General features: G+C 39.5%; 1 protein-coding gene across 1 annotated transcript in view; it reads right to left on the reverse strand.

Annotated features, from left to right (window-relative positions):
• Positions 1–333: 333 nt before the first annotated feature.
• nsfa (N-ethylmaleimide-sensitive factor a) overlaps positions 334–21,022 on the reverse strand; it is a 222,383-nt gene continuing 201,694 nt past the window's right edge. Inside the window, exons 20-21 of the mRNA XM_080213611.1 lie at positions 6,426–6,481; positions 334–3,456 (exon numbers count right to left, since the gene is read on the reverse strand). Of these exons, the coding sequence (XP_080069737.1) occupies positions 3,414–3,456; positions 6,426–6,481 (99 nt within the window). The 3' untranslated portion in view covers positions 334–3,413. The remainder of the gene's footprint in view (positions 3,457–6,425; positions 6,482–21,022) is intronic.

Here is a 21,022-nt window from a genome sequence, read left to right on the forward strand (position 1 = left end):
GGATATTTTGCTCCTGATTTTGGTGATACTTCAAACAGAAGTGGACGGCGCAGTGGTTAGCACTGCTGCCTCACAGCACCAGGGATCCAAGTTCGACTCCCAGCTTGAGTCATTGTCTGTGCGGAGCTTACACATTCTTTCCGTGTCTGTGTGGGTTTCCTTCCGGTGCTCCGGTTTCCTCCCACAGTATGAAAGACATGCTGATTAGGTGCACTGAGCTGAACAAGCGCTGGAGTGTGGCGACTAGGGGAATTTCACAGTAACTTCTTCTGCAGTGTTAATGTAAGCCTTACTTGTGACTAATAAATAAATTTTTAACAGAAAGTATCCAACTAAGTCTGTCATATGCGTCTTTATTATATCATTACAGCTGCATTCAACTCAACATATATTAAACAGCACATTTTCACTGTAAAAAGATTTACATCACCATGGAACAGAATTCATTACAGTTTGAGACACAGGGCCAGCAAGGATCAACAAAGACTATGTGGGCATAACCGTGAACTGATGAAGCCCATTAATTTACACAGATCACCTCAACTACCCAACAGAGAGCCATCACAGAAAAGCTTGGTTTTTATTTGATTCTTTTTAATACTTACACATTGTAAACAGCACAGAAATAAATACAGTACTGAAGGTAAGTTTCATTCCCAAACAAGACGCCAATAACATTTATCAGGAGACATCTGCATTTCTGGTTTTGGTTTGAATATTTCCATAATTTTCCCGAAATTGCTATTTAAATGGAGAAGAGTTTCAACAGGTTAAAAACAGAATTCCAGAAAGTGCTGGTCCAATGCTTTCCAGAGCATTTTCTAGTTTCTGTCAATTCTGCAAACCATCAACACAATGTGTCCCTGAAGTGATTTGGCTAAATTCGTTCACTCACTACTGCATTTAAAGAATTTCAAATCTCAGATTGTTTAAATAAAAGCATGGGATATGGAGCAAGGATAAAAAAAAACTGCAGCCATTTCAGTTGTTGAGCTTCCCAGAAAGATCTTTAACCAGCATTGGTTTCTGTTCTCTCTCAAGGGAAGTAAATTCCATGAGGTTCTGATGAGTACTGGGAATCCATGACTGTGGGAGAGGGGCAATATGGTGTTGTGTGAAGACTACTACAGCCGAATAACATTATGTTTTCTAAAATGTTTGGCTCTGGACGGAAATACATACAAGATCTATTTCAACTATTTAGAAAAGGGTAGGCTGGTCAGATGATGCTTCATAACTGAGGAATGACGCATGATTACTATTCCCAGTCAAGCAAGACTGACAAAGTTAACGTGCCCATTATTACTCAAATCTGTGTTTAAAAAATAGTTTTTGATTCACTGAAAAGTTTGCTAGAACTTCCGAATACTGTTTCCATTCCACTTCAATTGCTTTGTTGGACCCTCGATTGTCTGGTGCTGGGAGCCTCGCAGTTGAGCTCACCCAAAATGTGACATGAGAAAATGTGACACTGGGGTATGGAAACAAAGGAAAAGAGTACGCTTTTGCACATTGTATAGAAGAATTGCTGAAATGCATAGGCACATTTCTGTAGTATTCACATTAAGTCGATGTAGTTGGTTCCAATTCAAAGAAGTCATAATTTGCCGAAAGAATATCTATCAAGTTTCCCTTTTCAATTATACCTTCATCTGGTCTATGGTTACAGGTTGGTGGAAAACCACTAATGGAGATTTGATGGACTGAGGGGCCTGCTTAAGGTGATTTTTTTTGTGGTTCTATGGTGAATGCTTCATTCTCAAGTACTGTTGGCCTTTTCCAGAATCCATACATGTAACTTTTCAGCTGAAAAACATTCTGCACGTTGATCTCATGTTCTTAGCAAGGGCTGAGGATATCCTTGCAATGTCCTCATTTTAGTAATTATTTAATTCCTTTTTGAAGGTTATTCACGAATGAGTATCCACCATATCAGGATGTGTCTTCCAATTACAAACCACTCACATATAAAATGCTTTTCCTTATGTCGCCTCCGAGATTCTTTGTCAATCTGGACCCTGTTACCAACCCTTCAGCCATTGGACATGGTTCGAAATCATTCATAATTTAAATCTCTTGGGCTTCCCTGTTACAAGGAGAACATTCTTGCATCACTGGTCTTAAAATGCTTTTGACTTTGACAATCATCTAAATTAAGAATTAACTAATTTTACACAATATCAGCTCCCTGATCCACAGGGAACCTGAGATCAGATGAGATTCTGATCAGCCTACTGTACATTTCCACCAGTTGCAATTTCCTTTCTAGCTCTCCAGTCTGCAGTGGCATTAAGCGCACATGGCTAGAAAATACCAGCATTCCTTCTAGGACTGAGATTTGCACAAAATTTAATTGTTTCAACCAATTATTCCTTCAAAGTGCAGGATCAGGGAGAGAAAAAGACAGCAGAAAACAATGGTCAAGTTGGTAAAGCATTTGGCACCAGTGTCACAGGGACAGATGGAAATGCTAACTCATTGCAATTCAACAAACTACAGCAAAACGTGTGCAACATAAGCACAGATCGACAAGACAGAGGATTCTAGCAGATATCAAACACAAGGCTTTGGTATATATTCTACATTATCCAGGAGAAAGCTCCAATTTGTGCACAATTACACCAAGCTGTATATTTTTTAAATCAGCAGGGTATAGGGAATTAGACTTTTTTTTAAAAGAGGTATTAAATGTGGAGGGTGGGGATTGCTCAACAAACGTTCGCAGTATAAGAAGCGATTCTAACTTTGGTATTTTGATTATATCAAACTCAGAATCCTCACCAATATTAAATGTACACGTTACACAAAGAAAATTCAGCCTGTAAGAATCAAATGGAGTTTAGACTATGGTCCCTGTATTGCTGATAAAAGACTTACTTGGAAACAGTATGCCCCACAAATGCAACCACCCCTATTTACATGCACAATTGTGCACACTAACCCGGTTGTAAGATTTACCGCATCTCCCAATTCCTGGAAAGCAATTTACTTCTGGCTTCCATGTAAAGGACCAACCTAATGTACTCCAAGGCTCCAAAGCAACGATGCTGGCTGGGTTTACATAACACCCTTATAATGCCATTCGCCCTGCATGAGTGCAATTTAGTGATATAATGTTCAATCTTACTCCAGGTACTTGGGGAGGTAGGTATGATGGAAAGGCAATGAGAGAGCTCTGCACAGCAACAAGTGAAAATATCCAAGAAGAAATTTAGTAGATTTTTCAATATTAAAAACCAGTAAAACCAAGAATGCGGATGTCTGTTCTTTAAAATTTAAGACATGTAAGAGAATTTTCTTTGCAAGGAACATGCAAAATGCCAAGTTTTTAGACTGAAGATTCACTTTTCCAAGTTGAATGGCCATGATAGTACTTCATTTGTCAGTTGCTATTCACAGTGCTGACCAAATAATCATTCCTGTTTGTAATCCCAATTATCCCGGCGATGAGGGTCACTGCAAGATACAACAAAGAGAAATCAGCATTGAAGATTACTTTGGGGAGGGGTGGAGGGAAGGGATAGCTTTATTAATGCACTGTCACAAGCGGTTTGTTAATTCAACTCTATTATTCCCATGCTCTCTGGTCTTTGCACCCTCCATAAACATGAGCCTATCCAAAGCTCTGCCACCCATATCCCAACACACTCTTCATCCATCACTCTTGTGTTTGTTGATCAACGTTGATTTTTGGTCTGGCAATGCCTTGATGTTAAAGTCCTCATCCTTGCTTTCTAATCAGTCCGTGTACTCTCCCCTCCAGCCCTAAATACTGTTTAAAATCTCAGTAATCCTCTAATGCTGGACTGTTGTACATCTCAATGGTGGCTGTCCCTTTATTTGCCCTGGTCTTAAACTGTGGAATTTCCTCCTTAAACCTCAGCCTATTTCTCACTCATCTACTTTAACATAGTTATTCAAACCTGCATCTTAGACCAAGGTTTTGGACATCTGCCCCAGTGTCTCCTTATGAAATTTTATTGACAATACTCAAACTCCCTTGGGATGTTTTACCATATTAAAGATGCTATATCACAGAACCATAGAGCAGAGAACATTGCATACTGCACTCAGTCTATTTAATCTGTGCTGGGTCTTTCAAAGAGTTACCCAATTAACTTCACTCCCCTGCTCTCTCCAATATCCCTGCAAACTTTCTCCATCAGGCATTTATCCACTTTCCTCTTGAAGGCTACAACTGATTCTGTATCCACCACCCTACCGCTCAACCCCATGCTTTACCATGGCCAATATATCTAACCTACACATCTTTGGACCGTGGGAGGAAACCATAGCGCCCTGAGAAACCCATGCGGACATGGGAAAAATGTGCAAACTCCACACAGTCACCCAAGGGCAAATTGAAACTGGGTCCCTGGTGCTATGAGACAGCAGTACTAACTGCTATGCCACCATGCCACTGCAGGTCTGTGCTAATACCTATCCAAGCCCCATACCATCCTGGCTTAAAACTTCACTGTTGCAGGATCAAAATCCTGGAACTCCTCCTAAAACAGTACTGTGTGTACACCTACATCACATGGATACAGCAGTTAAAGGTGGTGACTCACCATCTTCTCAACAGCAATTAGGGATGGGCAGTAAAAGCTGGCCTAGCCAACAACACTCAGATCCCATTGCAGAACTTTAAAAAGTCCATTCCATTACCAAAACCAATAGCTTTCAGCAGTTTTTGTTTTGAATGGTGAGAATGAATACTTATATTAATCTAGGGACAGCATCAAAAGACCATACAATGTAGGAGCAGATGTAGGCCATCTGGTCCACTGATTCATTCCATGAATTATATGATAAACTTCAACTCCACTTTCCTGCTTTCTCTCCAGAACTCTCGATTCCCTTTCTGATTAAAAATCTGTCTATCTCAGCCTTGCACATACTTAACGACCCAGCCTCCATAGCCCTCTGCAGAGAAGAATTCCACAGATTCACTCCCCTCAGAGAAGCAATGTTTATTATATATTATGTACCATGTTACGCTAGTCAGTTACTTTATCTAATAAGCTTTTGAGAATTTGGTTTGGCATTTAATTAACAGACTTATGTATATTACATGCATCACATTACTGTGTTTTCCTCAATACCCAAATTCACTAAGGTGAGGTGTTTACATTAATAACATTTCTGGGATGTTTTGAACAATAGAACATCCTAAAGACAGGGGAGATTGGGAAAAACAGTAAGAAAAGCCAATGGGGAGATGAATGAAAGCAAGGCTAACAAGGCAGATTCTCGAGGACATTTTTGATGGTGTGGGAGATTTGCCATGATACAAGAATTTACAAAAAGAACTGTGTAGTGCAGAATCATGGTTAAAGCATCCATCATCAATGGTGGATCAGAGGCCAAAGGAAAAGAAAATTAGCAGGTTAAATATGAAGTCATGAGCTGTGAGAAGATTGCAAAGTAGAACCCAGGTTATGAAGGCATGTAAAAACAAGGATAATAATTTAAAAGGGTTAATCAATTGATAATTTGTATTTCTAATTGTGTTCTATCTAGCTTGCAACTTCATTCTCAATAAAAGCCATCATTTAAAATCTCTCATTATACCATTATTATTTTCTAGTATCTTATGTTTCCAAGTAATGTGCTTTCAGCTCCACTGCTTTCAAACACTGTTAGCATTGCTTAATTTCTAACTCTAATAGATATTCTGAAAAATAATGGGTTGTAGAACATAACTATAGGGTTGTAAGCTCTAACAGTCTGTATGTATTAATAAGCACTCTAGTCTCACTCTTGCAGTTTAGGATATTACCTAAACTTAATTTTGCAACAGAACTTGAATGCATCATTTTCTCTCATATTACGTTTATGTTTTAACCCTGATTGGAAAAATTACAGGTCCTCCGCATGCATTTTTAGAATCACAGAATCCCTACCGTACAGGAGACCATTCGGCTCATTGAGCCTGCACCAACAACAATCCCACCCAGGCCTTATCCCCATAACCCCACATATTTACCCTGCTAATTCCCCTGACATGAAGAGGCAATTTTAGTATGGACAATCCACTTAACTCACACATCACTGGACTGTGGGAGGAAACCAGAGCATCTGGAGGAAACCCATGTACACACGGAGAGAACATGCAAACTCCACACAGTCACCAGAGGCCTGAATTGAACCTAGGTCCCTGGTGCTGTGAAGCAGTAGTGCTAATCAATGTGCCATGCCCTGGTGATAATTAAAAGGAAAAATAGTTTTTTTTAAAAACAGATGAGGTCATATCTACATATTATCATTGATTAGCTATTGTGCACATTTATTGGAAACATTTGATACTTATTCAAGACAGTGGTAAAGCATCACCCAAGCAATATTTTTCCTTCTAATTCCTTGTTCTGAAAATAGTGACTCATGTGGGATTTGGAAGAGGAGTGGGGAATAATGAAACTAACCTTCCTTCTTCTTTCAGAAGCGCCAGGAACTTGTTCACACGATGCTCAGGCCCCATCTGAAATATAAATTAATACAGACATGGTGCTATGGTTAGTGAATAAACAGAGCAGATTATTAATCAGTTAGTCAAGCTATTGAAAGGAAAAAAGAAACACTTTTTATATCGCATCTTTCACATCATAAAGTACATCACAACCAACTAGGTATGTTTGAGATGTAGTTATTGTACTGTAGGTAAACACAGCAGTCAATCTACACACGATAAGGTCCTGCAAACAACGATTAGATCAGCAACCAGATGATCTGTTTGCGAGGAGGGTAGAGGGATAAATGCTTACTAGCGCACCGAGTATTATCCTGTTGCTCTTTGCAATATCAAAGATAAAAGACAGCACTTCCTGAATACTGCTTTATGATCAGCCTCAATAATTTGCACAGGTTTCTGAAGTGGGGCTTGCAACATTATGACTCGAAGGTCAGCACGCTACTATGCAAGACAAAGTCATCATATCTATAGACACCACAGTAGAATACGTCGCACTGCCTCCTTTAGCATAAAGCTTACTTTCAAGACAATACTTCAGATCACAAAATTCCTTGAACTTTTCATTGGGTAACCGGACTTATAGATTAATGGTGAATATTGCAGAAATCAGAAACAATGTGGCGAAAAGATTTTCTTCCAAAACACATGCACCACTGCTCACGTTCATGCTTAAGTAATCAAATTGCTATCTTTCTCAGGTAGCTAAACTTCACTGAGGTTAAATGAGTGCTTCCCTGGTTAAACAAATTTATAGGCTTCCTCAGTGGTTCAATGATTTTAACCAATAAATAGCTAAGCACAAGGTCAATTCCTGACAATACAGATTTGGGTTATGACAGAAAGCTGGAGAAATTAGGATCCACTTGAAAACATAACCAGGAGAAGATCTTTATTGAAATATATAAAATAGAAATTGTTACACAAAAGTAAATTCAAACACTATTTCAAAGTAAGTAAAGGGCAACTTAGGACTGATCAAGGCAACTTCATCACCATAGAATGGTCATCCTTTGAAATGGGCTCCCGGTTTGGTACAGGAGATGAGAATAGTGAAATGATGTGATAGATAGGATGGAGGATAGATGAGTCAAATGGCTTCCTTTTCTACTTATGATCCCACTCTGGTGAATCAGCTGATCTCAACAAGGGCAGCTGGAGCAAGCGGGACAAAGCTAAATTCTCACTCCTGAGTGCTGTCACAGAATCTATCTACAGTGCAGGAGGAGACCATCTGGCCCTTCGAGTCTACACCGACAACAATCTTACCCAGGTCCCACCCCCATAACCCCACATATTTATGCTCCTAATTCCCCTGACGTAAAGGGGCAATTTATCACAGCCAATCAACCTAACCTGCACATCTTTGGACTGCGGGAGGAAACCAGAGCACCCAGAGGAAATCCACACAGACACAGGGAGAACATGCAAACTCTACACAGTCGCCCGAGCCAGAATTGAACCCAGGTCCCTGGCACTGTGAGGCAGCAGTGCCAACCACTGTGCTGCCCCAGTAACGCTTACTATAAAAGTGCGCCTGTGGATATCGGGAGAGAAGAGGAATTTGCTCAGGTACAATATCGAGTCAGCAAACTGCCTGTTAATCCTTGCAGTCTATGCTTTCACATTAGTGGACAATTGATGTTGAAGAAACAATGTCCCCACTAAACAATCTTCAAGCAAGGAAAGAAAGCCAGAATTTAAGGGAAAAAATAAAAATGAAGGTTCTAATGTCCGTTATTACTGTTCAACCTGCTGGTTATTAAAATGACCAGCGATGCTGGCCATAACAGCAAAAAAGAGTGTCAAAAATACAACCTGATGTTCATTGAAGATTTTCATATATGGATACAAGCCAATTAGGAAGAGAACACAAAACATTTGCAACCTAACATTCCTACAATGGGCATAAAGCCATCAACAACATACTGATCAGGACTTGAATGCAGATGATTTTAATGTCATGTTTGACAGCGCGTTTCCTAATCAAGTATTTTTCATGTTCCAGACTGTTGAACAATAAGTACTTGGCCTTCTAATTAAGGCGGAAAAGACTAAAAAGCAATGACACACAATTATTGTAGAATATTAAAGTTTAAATCATTCTTCTCAACACATCACTCGACATTATCTCCTGCAGTGACCAAGAAACTAGAAACTCTCCCTGGAGAGCACTGTTCAACACTCAATACTATTGTAATGGTATGGATTATCATAGCACACTATGGTCAAAAAGGATACAAGTAAATGGAGTACAACCTTTGTAAAACAACTGCTGAGTAAGCTTCTGCACTCCTGGCATATCACAGAAATGATGTGGGTATGCCGGCGTTGGACTGGCGTAAACACAGTAAAAAGTCTGACAACACCAGGTTTTAGTCCAACCTATTTATTTGATAATATATTTTCAGGTTGGACTAAAACCTGGTGTTGTCAGACTTTTTACTATATCACAGAAATGCATATTGTCACATTCTGTACTATTCATCAGTTACCCCTCACTCAGCGAGGATAATCAGGGGCTGGGTTTATACAGTTTTGAGAGTCAGGCGCGAAGAAACAGAAATTTTACTTCTGAAGATATCTGGCAAAGGTGAATGTATACCATTTCAATTCGGATAATTGTACGATAGCTTGAAAAGCAACATTAAATGTGTCTAAGTTGGACATTGCGCCCTCTGGGGCAATTGAGTCACCAGCAAGAAAGACCTCAGCAAGCAATGGTTCACCAGATACTCCATGGCTTGGATTCAGCTTACAGAGAAGCAGAAAAACTAGACACAGGAGTAGAGTCACTGAGGTTTACAGCATGGAAACAGGCCCTTCACCTAACTTGTTCATGCCGCCCTTATTTTTTTTTAAAAACCCCTAAGCTAATCCCAATTGCCCACATTTGGCCCATATCCCTCTATATCCATTGTATCCATGTAACTATCTAAATGCTTTTTAAAAGATAAAATTGTACCCGCCTCTACTACTACCTCTGGCAGCTTGTTCCAGACACTCACCACCCTATGTGTGAAAAAATTGCCCCTCTGGACACTTTTCTATCTCTCCCCTCTCGCCTTAAACCAATGCCCTCTAGTTTTACACTCCCCTACCTTTGGGAAAAGATATTGGCTATCTACCTTGTCTATGCCCCTCATTATTCTATAGACCTCTATAAGGTCATCCCACAGCCTCCTACGCTCCAGAGAAAAAAGTCCCAGTCTATCCAGCCTCTCCTTATAAGTCAATCCATCATGTTATGGTAGCATCCTAGTAAATCTTTTCTGCGCTCTTTCTAGTTCAATAATATCCTTTCTATAATAGGGTGACCAGGACTGCACACAGTATTCCAAGCATTGCCTTACCAATGTCTTGTACAACTTCAACAAGATGTCCCAACTCCTGTATTCAATGTTCTGACTGATGAAACAAAGCACACTAAATGCCTTCTTCACCAAACTGTCCACCTATGACTCCACTTTCAAGGAGCTATGAACGTGCACCCCTAGATCTCTTGGTTCTGTAATTCTCCCCAGTGCCCTACCATTAACTGAGTAAGTTCTACCCTGGTTCAATTTACCAAAATGCATCATTTGGCTCTTCAAACCTGCTCTGCCATTCATTTTGATCATGGCTATTCATCAAATGCAATATCCTAATTCCCTCTTTCTCCCATATGCCTTGATCCCTTCAGCCCCAAGAGCTACATCTAATTTCTTCTTGAAATCAGGCAATGTTTTGACCTCAATTACATGCTGTGGTAGTGAATTCCACACATTCACCACCCTCTGGGAGAAAACATTTCTCCTCACCTCAGTTCTAAAAGGCTTACCCCTTATCCCCAAGCTATGACTCCTAGTTCTGGACTCCCCCCACCATTGAAAACATTCTTTCTAAATTTACCCTGTCTAACCCTGTCAGAATTTTCTAAGTTTCTATAAGATTCAGCTTCCACTTCTAATGAGGTTTGCAGTGATGTGTTAGATGGCACAGTAAATCCAGGTATTTCATCCACAGGGTCTACAGTTGGGTCTGATTCCTGACTTTGAGGATACCACCATCTCATGAGATTAGCTAAGTGTTTGGGGTTTTGAAAGGGTTGACCAGAAAGGGTCCATGGATTTAATGAATCATGGCAACAACAGACTTGCGAATATGGTAAAAGGTAATAGGAAATATTCATACAAATAAAAAGCACAGTTTGTAATCTTTAGTTAGTGAATATTGCTGGTGTAATTGTAAACTTAGAGGATTGACACACACATACGTGCATGCACATCACCGTACCCTGATAATTATCATACATTATGATCCCTGTGGAAACCAACAGCTTTTTAAAAAAGGAATTCCCACAAACCCAATGGAAAGAATGCCAATAGGCAAAATTTTCACTTTTAAAATTTCACTTTAAAAAGTTGATACAAAGATATGCCTCACATATTTACAACTGCCCATATTATTTCCTGTGCAAATATGGGACCACGTGTAACCTGTCTTTCCGATGTGGCCTTCGCAATGTAGGATCAATTGCTTCCACTCAATCTTTTCAACCCTGGAGTTCCATTAACCAGTAGCTGTATTTCATCTGAATTCCCTGGACAGAGATACCACCAATAAGCCCTGATATCATAGTGTTCCCAGAAACTCACTTCTCCTATCCCTCTAGACAGTCTGGTGGACTCTGGCAATGTGAGGAAACAGCAGCAACAGGTCTTGCTCAATACAAAAATCTGCAGTCCTGTATTCAACTCACTGCTCTTTCCAAGCATATAAAACACATTTGCTTAGACTCTGCTCAATTTTCAAGACCTGTTTCAACACCAGAATCTGTTCAAGGACTGCCAAACAAAACACTGTCCCATTTGGAGAAAACCTTGCTTGTTTCTTCTTAACATGAGTTGTCAGTGTATTCTAGATTGCCAAACAGAAAACACAGGTAAACAAAATCCTTCTGAAATTAGCTTTCTATTTACTCGTTGCTTCTTAGCTGTGATTCCCCATGGTAACATCAGGTTGCATAGCTTTTCTTGGAATCTAATTGATGTCATAATCAGGAAACCAATTAGTTCCTCTTTCAGAATACTCTCCAGTCCATCTTTATTTTAAAAGGAACATCACATAAAAAGAAAAAACTGCTTTTTTCAATGCAAACATTTTCTAAATAGGCAAGGAACCTCACAATTGCTAGATTTAGTTGGGTAGTGCATCCGAAGCAGAAGTAAGGAAGACCAAGGTATCAGTGTGAAAGTTGGCAATATTCATATGCATTTAAAACCAAAGGTTATAACATCTACTATACAAATAACCCAGTGATTTATCTGACTTATGGTGAGTGAATAAATCAAGATTACTTTTAGGTGATTTACAAAAAAATTCAGCCTTTTGGTTCTTATACTTTATGGTCTTCATTTTTCTGTTGCATAGGAAATAATGACATTGCCTAAAATAACTTGGATATTTATGTGACATCTTTAATGCAATAAAATGTCCTAAGATGCTTTACCGGAGCAATATAAAATAAAGTAAAACACCCAACAAAACAAGGATCAAAAGCTTGGTGAAAAAGCTGGGCTCTAAGGAGTGCATTAGGAGGAAAGCAAGGTGGCGTGGTGAAGTGCAACAAGCAAGGGATTCCAGAACTTAGGGCTATACCTTGAGTTACATAGGCCAACAGTGGCAGTGAAATTAAAACCAGAGATTTACAACAGATCAGAATTAGATAAATATATCTTGAAGTTAATAGTAAATTATTGCAGAAGCTAGAATCTGAAATAAAAACAGAAAATGTTGGAAAATTTCAACAGGTCTGTGAAGACAAAATAGAGCCAATGTTGAGAGTCTGGATGACCCTTTGTCAGAGCACAGATACCTTGGGAGAGTTGTGGAGCTGGAGAAGATTACAGAGATAAGAGGGATAAAACTAAAATGGATCTGAAAACAAGGATGCGAATCTTAAAATCAAGACGTTCCTGGGCTCAGAGCCGATGTAAGTCAGTGAGCACACGGGCAAAGGTGTATGGAACTTAGTGCAAGTTTACAGGCAGGTAAGTTTGGGGATCTTGGAGTTTACAACAAACAGAATGTGGAAGACCAGAAAGGAGTTCATTGAAATAGTCAAATAGTCAGGGCTAGGAAGTAACACGGTATGAATAAGGGTTTCAGCAGCTGATAAAGTTCAGGCAGAACAAAGTTCGGAAGGCAGAAATATACAGCATTAATGATGACACAAAATGTGGTTAAAGGCTAATCTCAGGGTCAAATATGACAACATCAGATTTATGAAAGGATGGGTTTAGCCTCAGTCTGTTTTCCCAAAGAGGGATGGAGTCAGTGTTGAGAGACTGGGGTTTGGAAGTGGGGACAAAAAAAAAAATCAATGGTTTCAGTCCCCTCCCAGTATTTAATTGGAGGGAATTTCTGCTCAGCTAATACTGGATGTTGGATAAGCAGTCCAAAAATTCAGCAACAGTTGTGGAGTCAAAGACATGCTAGCAAGGTAGATTTGGATGTCACCATTGTACATGTTATAGAACAGAATCCCTACAGTACAGAGGGAGGCCATTCAGCCCATCAATCCTGCACCACCAACAATCTCATGCAGGCTCCATCTCCATAACCCCTCGTATTTACCCCATTAATCCTCTTGACATTGAGGGGAATTTAGCATTGTCAATCTACCAAACCCTTATATCTTCAGGCTGTGGCAGGAAACCCATGCAGACACAGGGAGAATGTGCAAGCTTCACACAGACGGTCACCTGAGACTGGAATTGAACCTGGGTCCCTGGCGCTGAGAGGCAGCAGTGCTAATCACGGTGCTACCTCAAACTAATGCTTTGCTTTGGGATGACGTTGCCAGAGGGCAACACATAGATGTGAAATATATAGAAGATATATAATTAGGGTCACTGGATTAGGACAGCAGCATTAAAAAACTAGTGATCCTTAAACCAGCAATTACATTTCACAAATGTCTATATTTCCATCAAAACCACAAGCCAAGGCTCTGTTCATAAAGCATACCCTAACTAAACACACGAACAAAGCACTTTTTGTAATTCAAAATATTTCACGAACACACCCAACAAGCAAAACCTTTTCTTGATTTAAAAAGAAAAATAAACACATACTTAGAAGCACTTTAACACAATTAACATACCCAGATGCACCTCCATTCAGCATATTTTCCCTAAATGCTTTTAAACAAACTTCAATGATCTCTGTTCAAACAAGAACTTGTGCTTCAGTGGACTTAGATCTGGAAAGGTGCTTGGTACCTGGAAACATCTCACAATCATAACTTCTGAATAATCTGCAATTATCGAACCAAAAACATATACTCTGATACTTATTCGCATGAAATTACGGTAGGTTTCTTGTAGCATAGAACAGATAGCTCCTGTAGATTCTTGCAATCATTACATAAAGGATTTGCCACAAGTATTCTGCTATAAACCATGTACAACCCCTTACTTACAAGGTCAAAATCAAATGTGGTTTGTAAAATTTGTAACATCATTGTAATTAAAATTGATTTATGCCACTGGCATTGTTTAATATTGTGGTTCAACATGCATCTTTTTTTAAAAAAATGTGTATTGTGAGAGAGGGACAAACAGTGCCAAGTCTGTTCATCGAACAGGTTGACTTGGAATAACCCCTACATTCGATTATAAAGACAAAGACCAGGGGTAGGTGTGTGGGTGTGTGCACCATGGCACACTTCAGCTTAATGTTAACCTCCAAAAAAAAACACTCCCCCAGCAGTATAGTGTCAAAAGTACTGCAAACCTGAGCCATGCAGATTAATGGGTCTTGGTGGTTTGGGTTACACTAGGTGATCTGAGCTGGGGTATGGCATGTTATGTCCTGACAACAGAAATCAGCAACAAAAACAGAAAATGCTGAAAAGACTTTGCAGGTCAGGCAGCACCTGTGGCGAAAGAACCACAGCTTTCATTAGAACCCAAGATATTAACTGTTTCTCTCTCAAATGCTGCCAGACCTGCCAAGCTTTTCCAGCATTTTTGCTGTGCTTCCAGATTTCCAGCAGCTGCAGTATTTTGCTTTTGCAAGGAATCAGCATCCTGGCTTAAGGAGGGAATGTGAGTGCTTAAAAATTGCAATTGTGGAGATCTGCTAAGGGCAGAATTGGGCTTGGCAGTGATGCTACCCAGTGTAGAACTAGCTGCCCAAATTCAAAAACTCAACCCAAAATGTGCGGTTAAAAAAAAACTATCACTTGGAAGTGACGTACCATTCTGTGCCTGTGAACCTATGCTTGAGAAGGAAAGAACAGAAACAAAAGGCGAACAGAAACATAACAAATGACATTGAACTTGAGATTCTACACATGATCAGGGCTGCATGAAGTGGAAGAAGTAGACTACAAGGTATACATAAAGTATAGGCAATGTTCTTTCAGGTTTCAACTGGAATGAATTAGGCAGCCAACTGAGCCCTGCCGTCCATTTGGATGCAGTCAACCTTATTACTAAATTGGAATTCACTGTGAACTAGAGCTGAAGTAAATGGAATTTGTTTCTCTTCTTTCTTCTTGAATGTGCCAGGTGGGATTGTCTACACGTGCTGGAGGACAAGGGTCTGTTTGAGTAACTGTTCCTTCCTGCCACAAAACAGCTCTTCTCATTGCTGGAGCAGCTCAAGATCATAAAAAAATTAATTAATCTAGCTTGGATAAACATGCTCATCTTTACGTTGGCACGGTACTACATTTAACATCAAACAAGGGTGCCTTAAGGCAGCATTGCTGCAATTTTAGCTTGAACTTGGGAGAGGTAAAATTGGTTTGGTTTAGGAAACTCTCCAGATTAGCAGAGGCAATTTATGGTCGGAAAGCGAATCTTATTTGATTGCTTCAGAAATCAAAGCCCAAATCAAAAAGCTTAAAACGCAGCTATTCTGAAAGCAGCTTCTGTGGCATATGCCAAAGCTACTCAGCATGTATTTATGATAAATGTATCAACAAATTTTCAACATTTGGACATCATAGTGCTAATTTCTCCCCTCTTTTTCCCTTGCTTGCTCAATGTTGCTAAGGGAAGTTTTTAAGCTGTTACTGAATCATCCACTCATGAGGGCTATCTTAACGCTAGTTAACAATGGTGAGCATCAGAAAACTACTTGAATATAATTTTGGCGGGAGAGAAAGGGAAAAGCCAAGTCGAGTCCGCACATCATCCTGCATCCATCATACATAGAAAGAAACAGAATGGAAAACAGGTAAAAGTGGAAGCAGATAGACAATAGTGAAAACATAGAGCAAATCTAATATTTTGTTAACACTGGTGTGTGCACCTTCCACGTGAAATGGGAAGCCAAGGCAACACCCAGTCTTTCCTCTTTACAGGTGGAAATTGCCTATGCATTGACAGTATTTTCTGTGTACAACACAAATTTTCCAGCAGGAACCCTTGGATAATGAACTGGAAGTGACTAGCAGCTAATATGCTCTCCCTATCCCAGATTCCTATTTCTAGGTCAGCAACTCTGAACTCAGGATATTCCTTATCAGTACAGCTCTGCCACAAAGGCAAAGTATCTCAAACTCGGAGACAGGTGGCCACTTATTCCCTACTGCAGAGCACCCAAGGGATATTTATCCACCTTTAACCATCCTTAGGCCTATCCAGGTGATACTATTACTGCTGAATTAGAGGTAGTTCATGTTTCGACCACCAAGATTCTTTAAAAAGTAAGTAGCACTTTAAAGAAAAACATAGGCAGGAGAACATCTTTACAGTATACAAGGAACAAGGACCCAAATTAAAAGAACAGGACTATATGGGTTATAATCTCTGGATTATTACTCATACCACATTCAAAATGGCAGCGGATAAGCAGATCAAGGGATTGAACTATAGGTGGCTGAAGGAGTGGTACAGGAAACAGGAGCTCCACCTCATGGTACATGTGATACCAGGACTAGGACAGGAAGGGATTGTATTGTTGGACCTTATTTTTTCTGAACCGGTTGGGATCAGGGTTCTAGCAGAAAGGATAAAATAGTCAAAGATTTTAAACTACTAAGTGGGGGAGGATTCAGAGGCAAAAGTAGCATTGTTAAGAATTCAAAAAAACAAGCAATAGGAATAATAGAGAGTAACAAACACAAATCATGCTTTAAACACTACTAGAAAAGCTAAAAAGATGTAAAGTAATTACAACTAGAGAGAGAAGTAAGAACCTGATGAAAACGTTAGAACTGAAGTATAGGTTAGGATGTGTGGCACAAGTAAGCCTTTGCACAATCACAGAATATAAGGAACATACGCCAAACCCAAATTCAACTTTTGGTATGACATAGCTATTATTGAGACATGACTGCAAGATGGTTAGGACTGGAAATCAAATATCTGAGCTATACAAGGTCTACAGGAAAGATAGGAATATGGTAGGGATATCTCAGAGGCCCTAATAATTAAGGGTGAAATAATATCAATGAGAAGAAAAGATATAATGAGAACCAAGCAGCAGTGGAGATATTATGAAACGTAGAAGAATCAGGAATCCATCCAGTACAGAAGAAGGCCATTCGACCCATCAAGTCTGTACTGATGACAATTCCATTCAGGCCCTTTTCCTGTAACCCCACACATTTACCCTGCTAATCCTCCTGACACTAGGGTCAATTTAGCACAGCCAATTAATCTAACCTGCACATCTTTGAACTGTGGGAGAAACCGGAGCACTCTGAGAAACACAGACGGGGGTGGGGTGCAAACTTCGCACAGTGACCTGAGGCCGGAATTGAACCTGGGTCCCCAGTGCTGTGAGGCAACAGTGCTAACCACTGTGCCACCGTAAATATGATTTAAGACTGTAGTGGGAGTTGTGCATATGACAGTTAGTTGCAGCTGTGATGTGATAGATGGTACAAATACAGAAATTGGTAAAGCTGGCAGAGTGGTGTTTGGCAGGGAATTTTAACTTTCATAATGTTTAGGATGAGCAGGCTACTCAGGGCACACGAGTTAATTTTTTTGCAACAAAATGTCCTGGAACCAAGGAACATGCCATATTAGATTTAGTAATAAAACTAATATCCTAACCTATCTTTTTAAATGGCAAGAATACAAGTAACAGAGCAGTTGAGCTATGAGTGTATGAAAATAAAATTGCACGAGATATTAAAATCAACAAAACAATTTACAATGTGGCACTCCTGAATGGCAATTCTGACAATAAAAATCTCGAATAATTACTTTAAGTTAATATTTACAACAGAGGAAGAGTTCTGCATTCTGGATAATCCTCATAAACTAATAGTGAATGAGAGACAAGAGACTCACTGAAATTAACCTAAGCAAAGAAACAGTGCTGAAGTAAATAATGCACTAAAGAGTCGCAAATCTCCAGGGCAAGATTGTTTCCATTCAAATGTTTTAAAGGAAGGTGAGAACATTGCAGATCCCTTAACTATAGTTCCGTCATATAGGAAAATTGTAAATATCACACTGCTAAGAACGGTTGGTGGAGCGGGAGGGAGTCAGGAAATACAGACCAGTTAACGTAACATCTGTCGTCAGGAAATTTCAAAAATTTAGAAGCATAGAATGACTGAACACCATGAACATTTTCAGCTGATCAGAGACAACCAGCATGGATTTGTAAAGGACAGGGCACGTCTGACAACCTGAGTGAATTCTTAAAGACGACTAAGATGGGTAGAGGAATGCTGATGGATGTTAGGGTATTTCAAAAAGTTCCGCAGAAGTGCCGGTGAGCTAAAGTTCAAGCTCATGGAATTGAAGGCAAATTATTGTCCCATTTAGGAAATTGGTTGAGCTGCAGGGGACAGAGACAAACAGCAGGATGTGTTCTGCAGGCATCTGTTTTGGAGCCTCAACTATTCACTGCATTTATTAATGACCAAGATATGGCACAGAAAGATTGATGGTACAAAGATTGGTGACATTGGAAGCAGTGTGGAAAAAGGCATAAAATTACAAACGGGCATCATAAATTATGAGTGGGCAGAGCTGACAAACGGATTTCAATTTATGAAAATTTTGAGGTTATTGTCTTTGAACTCAAAGAAAGATAAAATAGACACCTTCTAAATGGTGAAAAGCTGTAAATGGTGCAGGTCCACAATTATTTTGGGTACAGACAAATCATTAAAATATGAACAGAAAATAATCATAAAAGTTAATGGAATGTTGGGCTTTTTATTTAAAAGCCTAGTAAACAAAAGGGTAGAAATTATGATGCAGCAAAACAAAATCCTGGTTAAATCACACCTGTAATGAGCACTTCAGGGCACCATACATTAGGAAGGATATACACTGGCCGTGGAAGGAGAACAGAATTATACCTGGACTCGAAGAGGTGAAATTACAAGAAGAGATTACACAAACTAGGGTTGCATTCCTTGATGTTCAGAAAGTTAATGGGTGTTTTTACTGACAGATGTAGATGGGCCAGGAGAATGGGCCAATATCTGGCAGATAGAGTTTAATGTGGGTAAATGTAAGGTTATCCATTTTGGCCAAAAAAATGGAAAGGCAAATTATTCAAGTCGAAAGTAGATTCAAAATGCATCCAGGCAGAGGGATCTGGATGTCCTTGTTCATGCACTGCAGAAAGTCGGTATTCAGGTATAACATGTAATAAAAAAGACAACTGGGATGTTAGCTTTATCGCCAAAGGACCGGAGCATAAAAGTATTTTTGGTCTCCTTATTTGAGGAGGAATATGGTGGCATTGGAGACAGTTCAAAGAAAAATCACCAGATTGATTCCAGAATTAAAGGGTTGATGTGTAAGGAAAATTTAAACAGTTTGGGCTTATACTCGAAGGATGAGAGGGGAACTGATTGAGGTATATAAAATATTGAAAGGGATTGAGAAAATAAATGTAAGCCAAATGTTTCCTTTTGTGAGGCAAGTTAGAACAAGACGTCACAAGTATAGCTTGAGAGGCAGTAGACTTAAAAACCGAGATGAGGAGGAACTACTCGCTGATGGTGAATTTGTGGAACTTGTTGCCTCAGAAGACAGTACAGTCTGGTTTCAAGAAGGAGACAGATATACTTTTGATTAAAAAATGGGTTAAAGGGATATGGGATATGGGGAACAGGTAGCGAAGTGGATACGAGACTAGGAAGAGATCAGCCATGGTTTAATTGAATGGTGGAGCACGCTCAAAGGGCTGAGTAGCCTGCTTCTGCTCCTAATTCCTATGTTCACGTGTGTTTTGATCAAAGGTTTTAAAACATTCAGAAGAACAAATAGGGTAGATAGAGACACCATGGGTTGAAGAGTCCAAAACTAAGCGACATAACCTGAAACATTAGAGCTATATCAATCAGAGTGACATTATGGCACACTTCCATACACAAAGGATGGGAAAAGTTTGGAACACTTCTGCTGATGCAATCAATACTAAATCAACTAAGTCTGAAATTGATAGATTTTAGTTACCCATAAGTATTAAACGATACCAACCATGGTCTCATTGAATGGTGGAACAGGTTCAATGGGAAAAACAACCTCCTGCTCACATGTTCTTGGAAACTAGTCAAATTGAAACTCCCAAAACAAAAATTCAGTTTCAAGTTTCTAAGAGGACTTGTGGTTATTATCTCCTACCATGATAAAACAAACATAAAGAAACACCAATTGAAATTTTCCTGAAAAGTATTAATTTCAGGTAGAGAACTAGTTTTATTGTGTCTCGGAGTTGGATATTGACTTTTCTAACTTAAAGTTGAAACCATCACCGAGGCTTATTTGTTTATTCATCTTTTAAGTCAACCCATGTAAAGGTTTTAAACTTAAAACAAAATCTAATACTCTATTTGTTCCTTGAAGAGGAGATTTCTTTTGTATTAAGAATCATTTCAGCAGCTGAAAGCAATTAACAGATCTACTTTGCTATCAAGGGCATGTAAGGGAAAGCTTACCTGGATTTCAAGATGAGGCAAGGTATGGGGTATTGAGTCTTACCACATGAGAATAAGCTAAGTTACTAGAGTTAAAATTCAAGCAAGGATAGAGAGGGAGCGGTGTGCTCCCAACAACTGGAGTCTGAGAGCAAGGCTATGAATTTAAAATTGAGATGTTGCTGGACTAGGAGCCAGAGCAGGTCAGCAAACACTAGTGACGTACAAACAAAACTTGTAGCTTGACTTTTAGCCCCAGAAAGAAATAGGATCTGAGGTGGACATGCACAAAAAAGAGCCAAGTAAACAGAATGGCTCAAAACTCAAGATTATTCAATTACACTTGATGGACATGCAGGGTGCAATGAGTTAGATTTCATGGCCAGAGTTCTCCAATGCTGTAAGCCCTGCCACTACTACAATGAGAAGGAAGAATTTGGCGCTCAGCCAAATCTTCATTCGCAGCAGCGGCTCCCAGCCACCAAAGAGGTTTGAGCATCCTGGCTGATATCCGTCACCTAGCTTCAATTCCAATCCATAATGCTGGCATAGAAGTTTTCTCTGCTAGCCACAAGAGCTTTATGTAAAATAGGTGTAGACAGTCTGAAATTTAGGAAGGAACAGCCAGTTTCCACAATCTGAACTAAACGCTCATTGTT

This window comes from Carcharhinus amblyrhynchos, chromosome 27 (genome assembly GCF_965287045.1).
Source record: "Carcharhinus amblyrhynchos chromosome 27, sCarAmb.v2.hapA, whole genome shotgun sequence".
Lineage (NCBI taxonomy): Eukaryota > Metazoa > Chordata > Chondrichthyes > Carcharhiniformes > Carcharhinidae > Carcharhinus > Carcharhinus amblyrhynchos.